General features: G+C 42.2%; 1 protein-coding gene across 5 annotated transcripts in view; it reads left to right on the top strand.

Annotated features, from left to right (window-relative positions):
• Nucleotides 1–11,982, top strand: part of katnb1.L (katanin regulatory subunit B1 L homeolog) — a 31,233-nt gene extending 19,251 nt beyond the window's left edge. For all 5 annotated transcript variants that reach the window (XM_018256527.2, XM_018256526.1, XM_018256528.2 and 2 more), the window contains 7 exon segments: nt 5,765–5,838; nt 7,506–7,655; nt 8,875–9,024; nt 9,249–9,325; nt 9,524–9,598; nt 10,252–10,368; nt 11,153–11,982. In XM_018256527.2, the coding sequence (XP_018112016.1) occupies nt 5,765–5,838; nt 7,506–7,655; nt 8,875–9,024; nt 9,249–9,325; nt 9,524–9,598; nt 10,252–10,368; nt 11,153–11,285 (776 nt within the window). In that variant the 3' untranslated portion in view covers nt 11,286–11,982.
• The last annotated feature ends 412 nt before the right edge of the window (nt 11,983–12,394 follow it).

The raw sequence follows: 12,394 nt of genomic DNA, 5'->3' as shown, positions 1-12,394 counted from the left end.
GCGGATCACGTCTTCATTCGCTAAACGAGATTGAAACAGAATTGACAGAGCCGACACCTGGACTTTAAGAGAACGGAGCTTGAGTCCCAGTTGTAGCCCCTGTTGTAGAAAGGATAGTATCCTAGGCAATTGCAGTTCCAGGAACGGAAAATGTGATTCTTCGCACCATTTGGAGTAGGACTGCCAAACCCTGTGATATGACTTGGCCGATGAAGCTTTTCGAGCCTTCAGCATAGTGGTTATGACCTTCTCATCTAATCCTTGCCTCTGCCAAACGGACCTCTCAATAGCCATCCCGTCAAAGCGAAGAGATCCGGGTTGTGGTGAGCTATGGGACCCTGCTGAAGCAGGTCTGGCCTGCATTTTAGCCGACAACTCCGGACAACTCCTGCAGGTTGGTGAACCAAGTTCTCCGAGGCCAGTATGGGGCCACTGTTATTACTGTTGATAGAGATTGCTTGATCTTCTTCAGAACCCTTGGCAGCATGGGGAGCGGCGGAAAGACATATGCGAGGTTGAACTGCCAGTGCTGCGTCATGGCATCCACCCCCACTGCTAATGGGTCTCTGCAGCGGGCGAAAAACCTTGTTACTTTTCGATTGTCTCTTGATGCCATTAGATCTATGCTGGGAGTCCCCCATTGATCTACAAGCTCTTGGAATGTCTCTGGATGTAGTTCCCATTCCCCGGGGTCCAGCTGATTCCGACTGAGAAAGTCCGCTTTTGTGTTGGACACTCCCGGAATATGTATTGCAGACAACTTTACTGAATTGATTTCTGCCCAGAGCAGAATCTGCCTGGCTTCCGCTCGACTTCTTGTTCCTCCCTGACGATTTATGTACGCCACTGTTGTCGCGTTGTCGCTTTGAATGCGTATTGGGCATGCTCTGAGGTGATCTGCCCATTGAATTAGTGCCAGCTTCACTGCTCTCAGTTCCAGAATGTTTATTGGTAGTCTGGCTTCCTCCGGAGACCATTGACCTTGTGCTGACTGCTTGTCCCATGTCGCCCCCCATCCCTGGAGGCTGGCATCCGTGGATATCACCACCCATTCCGGAATTGCCCATGATTGACCTCTGGCTAGATTCTCGGGGCTCAGCCACCATTGAAGTGCCGTCCTTGTCTGCTGCGACAGCGACAGGGGTCGAGAAAGAGATCCCCCTTTCCATGTTGCTAGGATGCTGGCTTGAAGAGGTCGCAGGTGTATTTGTGCAAATGGAACTGCTTCTATGGCTGAGACCATTGTTCCCAGCACTTGCATTGCTTTGTGTATCGTCGTGGTTTGACTGGTGATTAAATAGTGGACTTGATCTCTGATTCTGGTCTGCTTGTCTGTGGGTAAGCTCACAGTTTGCTCTATCGTGTCGAACTCCAGGCCTAGAAACATCATTCTGTGACTGGGCTCCGTGTTGGACTTGGACCAGTTGACAGTCCATCCAAAGCTCTGGAGTAGTCGTACTGTCTTGTTCAGGTCCTCTTTGGCCCTCACCACTGAACTGGCTTTTAGAAGGAGATCGTCCAGATAAGGTGTCACTGAAATCCCCTGTAGCCTTAATGTGGCCGCTGTTGCTGCCATCAACTTTGTAAAGACTCTGGGGGCGGACGACAGACCGAACGGAAGTGCTTCAAATTGGAAGTGCTTGTTCTTGAAGGCGAATCGTAAATAACGATGATGGGGCGGCCATATCGGGACATGTAGGTATGCATCCTTTATATCCAGGGACATCAACAGTTGCCCCTGTTCCATCCCACGAATGACTGACCTCAAGGTTTCCATCTTGAACTTTACAGATCGGATGAATTTATTGAGACCCTTGAGATCGAGCACTGGTCTGACCGATCCATCCCTCTTTGGCACTGTAAAAAGGTTTGAGTAGAAACCTGAGAATCTCTCCGTAGTTGGTACTGGACTGATTACTCCGGACCGCTCCAGTCTTTCTATACATTCTAGGAAAGCTTGTGCCTTCTGCGGACTGTGAGGAACCCTGGACATGAAAAATCTTTTGGGGGCCATGGTTTTGAAATCTAGGTGATATCCTTCTGTCACAATTTCTTCGACCCATACATCCGAAGAATGATGTATCCATTCCTTCCGGAATCGAAGTAACTTGCCCCCTATTTTTTCCAACGATTCCAGAGGGAGTGCCCCGTCAGGCTGAGGCTGGCTTCTCTCCTGTGGGTTTGATGTGTGGCCTGTTGGTCTTCCATGTGGACCGACTTTTGTCTCCCGTCTTTGACCGAAAGTGAGATCGCTGTGGGGAGTTGCTTCTTCTATTAAATCTGCCACGAAAAAATTTTCCCCTTCTATTTGAGGTGGTTGCTCTACTTCTGGCCTGCGGTAGGAAGGTACTCTTACCCCCCGTCGCTTGGGAAATAATTTTCTCTAACTCCTCCCTGAACAGTCTTTGCCCTTTAAAGGGAAGCGAAGTCAGCGACTTCTTGGAGCTGACATCCGCCGACCAGTTCTTGAGCCATAAAGTTCTGCGTGCCGCAACGGACAAGGCCGACATCCGGGCCGTGACTTGTGATGTGTCCAGAGTGGCATCACAAAGATAGCTAGATGCCTCAGCAATAGCCTGTGCCTATTCTAACAGTTCCTGTCGCGAGGTACCACTCTGAATGTCTTTAACCAGAGCTTCTGACCATGCCTGTATGGCCCTGGACACCCATGCTGACGCCAGACATGGACGCAGCGTCGAACCTGCAGACGAGTAAATTGCACGTAAAAACCCCTCCAGCCGTCTGTCTGAGGGATCTTTAAAAGCTGCTGCATCGGTGACTGGCAGTGTGGTGGACTTTGAGAGTCTAGACACAGGAGCATCAACTGCTGGTGGGTTAGACCAAACATTCACTAGTTCTTTAGGAAATGGATACAGTTTATTAAACTTTTTATTCGTCTGAAATTTGTGTTCAGGTGAGTTCCACTCGTTCTGAATCAAACTTTGGAGTTGGTCATTCTCCGGAAAGCAAACAGAAGATTTGTGTTGTCTCTTGAATAGATTGGACGCTTCTGCAGTGTGTTTAGGCTTCTGAGAAATATTAAGCACCTCAAGAACCCCTTTGATTATGCCGTCTATGTCGTGTAGACTGTCACGGTCTTTTCCTTCATCCTGAATCTCTTCCTCATCAGCAGAGACAGACCCAGGGGACTCAATTTCCCCCTCTGACTGAGATGAAAGCAGCTCAGGAGATGAGTCGTCAGACACATTAGGATTGCTAACGTCCACACTAGCATCTTCCATTCGTCTACGTTTGCCACTAGTCCTGTGGCTTAGCCTCACTAGTGTTTTTCCTAGATTTTCCGCAATGGCAGGTAAACCTTGTAGAGCTGCCAATGACTGTGACAGTTGTACTGCCCATAGGGGCGCAGGAGGCTCTGCTGCCACTCCCAAGTCTTTCTGGGACATAGCTGTTACCCCAGTTGCTTCTGCTAAAGCAGTGGTTTCCCCCTGCCCCCTGTTGCAGGACCTGCACAGTGGCTCCCCCTGTCCCCCTGGAATTTTTTGTTGGCATACAGAACAAGCTAGGTAAGTCACCTGTGCTGTTAAGGACCCCTTCCGTCCAGCCCTCGTGAACAGTCCCACTGACTTACCTTCATAAGGAAAGGTAGAGTGTATTGGGCACTGCCTGATAACACCTATGAGACTTTAAGCTGAAGTCGCTTCTGTCTCTCTCTCAGATGCTCTGTGCTGCTGCTGCTGCTATGGCTTTCCGTGCCTCAAAATGGCTGCTGGAACGCATATGCGTTCCATTGCGTGCGCGCACATGCGTACTCGGGCATGCGCACATGCGCTCCGGTTCGCGCCAAACCAAGATGGCCGCCGAACAGACTGGAGATGGAACGCAATGCGTTCCACTTCCTGCGCAACACGGAGACGGCTGCCAGCAGCGTCGCAGCCTGCACCGGCATCCCCCCTTCCAGCAGCCTGCTTTGCCATTTTGCAGGGAACAAAAACGGAACAGGTAGGAGCCGATGCAGGCCCAATGATAGCCAGGCAGGGAGAGCTAGTACACAGGAGGGAGGACTAGGGTAAGAAAAAAGAGAGGGGGGAGGGGTAGTTCCTAAGAACTCTTACGGCAGACAGACCTGCTACAGTGCAGACATTGTGCCACTTACCCCCCCCCCCCACATCGGCCAGACCCTCTGCTCTGAGACATTCAGCGCAGGCAACGTCTAGGTGGTCTTAGCTAATGCTATTGTTGACCCCGGTGTGTTGCTCCTTGTAGGGGGCTGCCTCTATGAAAACAGGTAACCCTGCTTTTCCGGCCTCACCCCGGGTATCAGCTCGAGACTGAACGTAGAGACACGCGACGGTCCAACCTCCCGGGAGCAGGACACTTAAAAAACTGAAGAGGAATGTACAGTGTATGGGGTAAAGCCTGATGGGCACCACAAAACTATAACCCAATTATCAAATAGAGACAAAGATGACCCATTACACAAATTATGGAAAATGCTACTACCAAACAAACAACGTCACAACTATACCAGACTATATGAACAGTGATAAATTTAGAAGATGAAGAAAACTCAACCTTTAAATGGATCAAAGATATCCCCGAAGTAACAAAATCAGATATTTTAAAACACCACATAAAAATAATGAAACTACTCCCAGCGAGTAGATATCAAGAGATGACTCTCCAAATACTACATAACTCCTATCTTACCCCAATTAGAAGACATAAAATGGGAAATCTCTCCTCTGATAACTGCCTACCATGCCGCTCACCAAGAACAGATTTAATTCACAACATTTGGTCATGTTCAAAACTACAAACCTTTTGGCAAGAAGTAGCCACATATGGCGAACAGATGATTGGGAAACCTATCCAATCACAAATTGAATGGGCATTATTCAGTTACACCACAAATTATACCCAACTATCAAAACCAGAGAAAAACATGATAGGTAGACTAGCTGCAGCAGCTAGGAAAACGACATTACAACAATGGTTGACTCTGGAATCCACGTCTATATTGATAGTCAAACAAAAACTAGAAAAGAACACAACACAACAAAATTCTTTAATACCTGACTATCATACATAACAACACTCCCACACCATATTAGATATCTTACGGTCTATACATTCAGACAAACAACATGGTACGACGAAGAAACACTTAGAGAACACCCACTTGTGGTGGAAGCATCCCAATACCTCGATAACTGGCAACGTGAACAGGAAAGACTGGTTTTTGCACCCCCAGGAGTCATCAGATAAACAGACTATTGGCAATATATCCGAGTCCTACATAAGACCATATACTATATTTTGAGCTGTATGTTTTGTAATGTACTTATATATTACTGAAAAATCATTTTTGAAAACTGTTGAAATAACGTAATGCTTGTTCTTACTATACATATAACTGCAAAATGAAAACAAATTTTATATGTGTTATAAATAAATAAAAACATGTTTGAAAAAAAAAAAAAAAATGTGGGCAACAAATCTTCCCATGGGCCGTCTCTATTCAAAAATTGTTCATCAGTCACATCAGTCCCTGCCTCTATGGAGTTTACAATATTGTTTCCTTATCACTATCTTATCTACAAAACACAGTAGGGCCAGCTTCTTTAAAAGCCAATTAACCTGTGTGTTTTTGTAGTGTAGGAGGAAACTGGAGAACCCATGCAGACACAAAACACATCAAATACGGAAAATGGAATGATTTGTTTTTGTGAGCAGAAAAATGAAAAACATTTTTAGGGGACATTTGAGGTTTAAATGACACTTTGCTAAACCCTTTTCACAGATATAAGTATTGTAAAGGAAGCAGTAGCACCCACCCCTGATGTAGTGACCCCTGCAACCAGCAACAAAAAAAATGTAAGTAGAAACTATACCGTTGTATAAATCATTTTGTGTAAAATGTTGAAGTTTTCTACTTTATTTGCCAATTCATTACATCACAAATAACTGCTATAAGAGAACACAAATGTAGCATCTGAATACAAGCACCCAAAATCCTCCTGGGACATGATACTTGTTCTTTCTTACATGGCAACATATGGATCCAGGTAACTGCTACATGCACACTGATCTCCCCTGGGCTTTTGTACTGCTCTGTGTATTTGACGGTGAATGGCAGCTAGGGGCCATGAAATTGGCTTGCAGCTGCACATGGCATAGTTGACGGCAGATATGGGGTTACTTTTAGAGCAGGTAGCTATACAGAGGTCTGTTCTAAAATACTGCATTGCGATTGGTGGAGGTTTACTGCAGAATAACTTGTACCTGTTGGGGGTTATAATTAGAGCTGCCCAGGGGAGTGCTGGCCTTGAGGTATGTGGTAGCAGCATGTCACTCGGGGATGAAACTGATCCAAGGAAAAACTCTCAGTCCCACCCACCCTATAATAGAGAAGTATGTTTATTAAAAAAAAAACTTATTGTCACAGCTTTGGAGGAAAGTAAGAGTTTTGTGTTTATTTATTACAGTTTCAAAAAACACTGATCTGCTTTTGGCTGGTAAGGCGGGTACAAGTGCTAGGGTTATCACCCGGCCAGGGCTGGTATTACAAATTTAACAGCCATGTACATGCTGGTAAATTTGTTACAACTACTCCTGCTCCCCTGCCTGCCATAGATTCCCTTACCCAGCTCCCCCTCTACCCACATAGATGTCTGGCCCTGCCCCCAATTGCATCACAAGTCCATCCCCAATGTCATTGACCTGCCATCTCATACCCCCCCCCCACTACCTGGCCAGTAAAAAAATGTAAATAAAGGTGGTAGCCTTAGCATGTGCATGTTTAAGCACATTTATGTTAATTTATATGTAATATGTGAATGGAGTTTATTCACTATGATATATTAATTTTGGACCGACTTAACTAGTTAATCAAATCAGAACCTTTGGCCTTTATCTTCCTTAGCTCCTTATGTGTCAGAGTGATTTATTTATACAGGTATGGGATCCGTTATTGTAGAAACTCGTTATACAGAACATTCTGAATTACGGAAGGCCATCTCCCATAGAGACCATGTTAATCAAATAATCCAAAATTTTAATTTTTATTTTTCTCTAATAAAAAAGTACCTTGTACTTGATCCCCAAGCAAGATATAATCATCCTTATTAGAGGCAATCCTATTGGGTTTAAGTAATGTCTAAATGGTTTATTTGTAGTCTTAAAATATGGAGATCCAAAATTACAGAAAGAACCATTATCTGCAAAACACCAGATCCCAGGCATTCTGCTTCCATACCTGTATATGTTTTATGTCCATCCTATGTGTCCCATGATTTTTTATAAACATAAAAATTCAATGATATCTAGTAATACTGTCATTAGGTTTTGTTTACTTATTAAGGGTCTCACAAAACATGAGGACTTAATTAAGTCCTTGTGTTTTTTGTATTATCCTAAGTAACATGTGAGAATCTGTGATCACATCCCTTCCATAGGGATTAAAACCCAGCTCTTTGCAGCTTCTCAGTCATCAGTGGGTGCACTGAATTATTTTTTTCCCTACGATTCTCTTGTTTTCTTAGACTGAACAGCTGCAACGTCCCCCAGTAGCTGCTTCTACGCCCATTGTATGTCAGGAGCCTAGTCCTGTTCCAGCACCACAAAGCAAACCTCCAGTGATATCTGCTGCAAGGAACGAGCCCATTGGACTTAAAGCAGCTGATTTTCTGCCAGTGAGTAAAATATTTGACTTGAAATGAATGACACTAAAACCTGCTACCATAGCAAGCAAATGCACAGTAAATATGGGGTGTCCTAAATGTCTAAAGAGTGATTGCAACGGTCTAAAACCAATGAAAAAAGGTTTTTAGAATTGTATTAAGGGCCATTCGCCTGTCCCCTCAGCTTGTGTTACTGTTGAGGGCCTAACACAAGGTTTTTATTTTTTTTCTCTATTTATAATCGTCTCCTGTTTTGTTTCTAATTGATCCCTTCTGTCTCTTATGCTAACAAATTCTCTTCTCCTGTTCATCTTAGTAGTGCTTTAGGGTTCTGAATCCCACATTGCATCGTTTTTTTTTCTTTTTTTTTGAAGACCTCATTTTTCATTTTGTTTATAAATATCACTTGTACACAGATGATATTCAGATATATTTAGACACCCATTTATTAACAACTGAAATTTAGACCCAGATCTCTGTCTTATAGCTATCTCCTCTTCGTTAAATCAATACCACCTCAATATGAACCATTTTATAAAGCAGTTTTATATTTTAACTCAAATCTGGCCCTTTTGCAATTGCTACTGATGCCATGCTCATTAACCCTGTTAATTCAGCATGCTGTTAGGGTGTGATTGTTAACAATTCCCTGTCCTTCTCTAATCACTTCCAAAACCTACCACTTTTCCTTACTATTGAATTATGCTATCCTGCTTAGACTACTGGAACCTATTACTATTTACATATTTTTCACCTCGACTCCAGAGCCATCATCGTTTTAAATCATCCACCTAACTAATCTTTAACCTTATCTTGTGTTCCGTTTCTATCACCAAATTCATCCATAGGTAACACTCTCTCCACCTCTTTAAAATGAAGCTCAGTTCTTACCTTTTGGAGCACTAGAACGGCATCTGGTTCAACCTTGGCCCAAACCTTTGTGAAGCACTTTCTTCTTCTATTGTTCCTTTATTACCCACTCTCTTAGACTGTAAGCTCTATGCAGCAGGGACCAAATTCCTTCTATATCTCTTAAGCTTGCATTTATTCTCTGTGTTTATTAGTTGCCATGTTTGTACTATTCTGTATTCTTAAAATGTACAACAATGTGTATAATAGTAGTGATATACTATCATTAATGTAACATTATTGCCAATAAGCAATTAGCCCCAGTTGCTGTATGCTGTGGTCAAATGGCAATAGAATCTCACTACAATTTTTATCCTCTCAGGCTGTCAAGAGTTCATCTCCGACTGAAGTGGTGGATGATGAGGCAGTGTCCCAGATTCGAAAGGGACACGACACAATGTGCATGGTGTTAACAAGTCGAATGCGTAACCTGGATACTGTGAGAGCCGTCTGGAGTTCAGGAGACATCAAGGTAACATGAGAAAAACATGAAAGAAGGGGGGTGTTTATATAAAAGCAGGGGGGTCATGAAAACATGAAAACAGTTTCGACCCTGTAGAGTAATAAAAATGAGCTTGGAGCTCAAGATTGGGCTATAGAATTAGAAGTATTTTATCTCTAGTGGACATAAATACATTTTACAACCAACACAAGAACTATATCCAACCTGACTTTTTTTTTTTTTTTGTATTAAAGACATCTATAGATTCTGCTGTGGCCATTAATGATCTCTCTGTTGTTGTGGATCTTCTAAATATCATTAACCAGAAAGCGTTAAGTATCTTTCCTCATTTTACACTGTTTTCTTTATCTGTATATTCTCATAAATCTGTTTGCATCCGTCTTAAGACATAATTGAATATAGAAAGGCAAAACACACCTAGAGAACATGATATAAATGCCATTGGTATACTGGGCAAAGTATTGCAAAACGACATCTTCTCATGGATAACTATTCTGTTCTCACGCAGGTCTCTGTGGAAGCTGGATCTTTGTATGACTGTTCTACCTCAGATTGAAAAGATGTTACAGAGCAAGTATGAGAGGTCAGTGGTGATAATTCATTTATTAGCACAGAACCCTTTAATGAATACTAGAATACCTTGTAATTTCATATTGGAATAGTATAATACTCATGGTATATATTGTGATTTATGGGACTTTGTCTCAGCAACTTTTATCAGTGGATAACTGGCAAGACAACACATGAAGCAAAGTGTTAGTGATACTTACCCCAAATGCTGATGTCTGTTGTTGGATTATTATCATCATCTAATTAACAAATGGGGCCCAGGGTCATAGTTATTATTGGGGGTGTGAAAATGTCATATCCATCCGTAGAGTAGAAATATAAAGCTAATGGTGGCAAGTGGGTGATGGGATTGTCCACATTTAACATTACTTTGGTTTCAACACTAAATTACTCTCTAGTGGGGTTATGTAATAAAGCAGGTAGCATATAGTAGTCACCTGTTCAAACGTTGTATTGGTTGCTATTAGTTACTGCTCCTGGGCAAACGTTGTTCCTTAAATTACATATGGGATTAAATATTTTGAATGAAGACTGTAATATGTTTATAATCCAGCAGAAAAGTTTTGGTCATTTGTGGCTTTGTACTTTGCATACCAGAGAGGATTTCAGTTGCTCTTGATGGTCCTTTTGATTGACTTTTCTCTCGTTTTGTTTTGTTTTTTCTAGTTATGTACAGACTGGCTGCATCTCACTTAAATTGATCCTACAGAGGTTTCTCCCATTAATCACTGACATCCTGGCTGCACCTCCATCTGTTGGTGTGGACATATCTCGCGAGGAAAGGTTAGTGGATACAGCATGTACATTTGTTATAATGATCATGCTTTTAGCCACTATACAGTTTGGTAGCTAATAAAATATTACTGTATAAGAGTGTGGTTCAAATGTAGCAGGTCCATTAGGTGATAAGCAACTAATGCCGACAGTGAATATAGGTAATGAGATGTGTTTAAATTAAGAGACTCCTTCTTTCACCTCCCAGAGCTGCACATATTTAGCTACAGACCAACGTAAAAACCACAAACTACCATGCTCCTGTAGTTTGTAATGCTCGTAGTAAAAGCAGTAGTAGTGTCTAATACATAATTATGCAGTATTAAGTATGATGTATAGATTGATATTCTGAGACCATTTGCAAATGTTATTTAGCTTTTTTATTCAGCAGCTCTCTTGTTTGCAATTTCAGCAATCTGGTTGCTAGGTATTAAATAACACTTGCAACCATGCCGAGATTTCAATAAGAGACCAGAATAATAATAGGAGAGGGACTGAATAGATAGATGAGCAATTAAAAGTAGCAAGAACAATACATGTTTTGCCTTACAGAGCATTTATTTTTAGATGGGGTGAGTGACCCCTATTTGAAAGCTGGAAAGAGACCGAAGAAGAAGGCAAATAATTCAAAAACTATAACAAATAAATAACAGACCAACTGAAAAGTTGCTTAGAATTGGCATTTCTATAACATTCTAAAAATTAATTTAAAGATGAATCACCCCTTTAAATACATTTGAATGAGGTGCAGTCTGTACTATACTACTATTTGACTACTGTAATCTCCCCACAGGCTTTCCAAGTGCAAATTATGTTACAAGCAGCTGCGCATTCTGAGTCCGCTTGTGAAAAGCAAGGCTTCACAGAGTGGCCGCTATGGAAGTGCCTTCAGAGAACTACACTTGCTCATGTCTGGGCTGGAGTAACCTACAAACTAAAATCCTTACAATGCCACCGAGCAGCAATATCTGCTTTAATAGTGCACCTTTTTTTCTGCCTCCTAAAGGTGCCATCTGCAGTGGATGTGCTTGTGTAGACTAGGGAATTCAGAGTCCTACACTGTGGATTTTGTACCTGGCAGGTTTATAAGTGAAATGCATTCCTATCTGCTCACTGCTTGGAATAGCTATGGCCATATGGTCCGAAAGACATGAAAATGCTGCCGGCTTGTTATTGCTCAAGTACCAGGCATAGAGCACGATTCTCTATACTGCAAATTATTATTTTAACATTCCCAGGTAATGAAATGAAAGCAGCAGTCATGAGTAAGTGTGAGTGCAGCTACACTGCTTGATATTGCTATAGAGCCAAAGCACTGCATACACGCCAAGCACCAATAAATATTCTCTAAAGGACACTGAGACCCTGGAACAAGCTCTGCTTCCTGTCTGATTTTTAAGGTTTCATGTGGCCTAATATGATAAGTAGCAAAAACTGTGAGCTGGACTCAGAATAATCTTTGTGCCTGGGTGCCAAACCCCTCTCCTTTCAGCAAATCTTTTTATAAAAAACCCAAGGCCAGGCACTGAAAGCTGGGGGGGGGCACTATGTCTGCTCTGTATGTTGTAAACTTGTTACTATGTAATTTATAGTTCAGTTTAATTAAAACAAGTGTCATTTTTATTTTGTCTTGTGTATAAATGATTTATCTGGACATTAATATGATCATGCAAAGTGCTACCTGAATGAACCAGTTACTGGACCTGTCCAAATTTACAAATTTCTGGGTGTTCGCACAGCAGAATTGGGCTGCTGCAAAGCATGGTTTTATCAAACTACTAGATAATTGTCCACCTAATTTGTGTAATTATAGGATTCCCAAATTACTGAAAAGGTAATCACTAGGGTGGAGGGGCAAAAAATATTGCAAATTGGCAGGACACCAGGATGCAGTCCTAGAATAGGAGAGCCATAGGCAAATACTGTCTTAATCTTTCATTTTTAATTGCAGTCTTTCCTCATTTTGTTAACCACTTCCAGAAATGCAGTAGTATGCTTGTCCATTGTAACATTTGTTACCTAGGGAAAGGGGGAG

This window comes from Xenopus laevis, chromosome 4L (genome assembly GCF_017654675.1).
Source record: "Xenopus laevis strain J_2021 chromosome 4L, Xenopus_laevis_v10.1, whole genome shotgun sequence".
Taxonomy (NCBI): Eukaryota; Metazoa; Chordata; class Amphibia; order Anura; family Pipidae; genus Xenopus; species Xenopus laevis.
The sequence above is the reverse complement of the archived record's forward strand: the minus strand, read 5'-3'. Positions and strand labels throughout refer to the sequence as shown.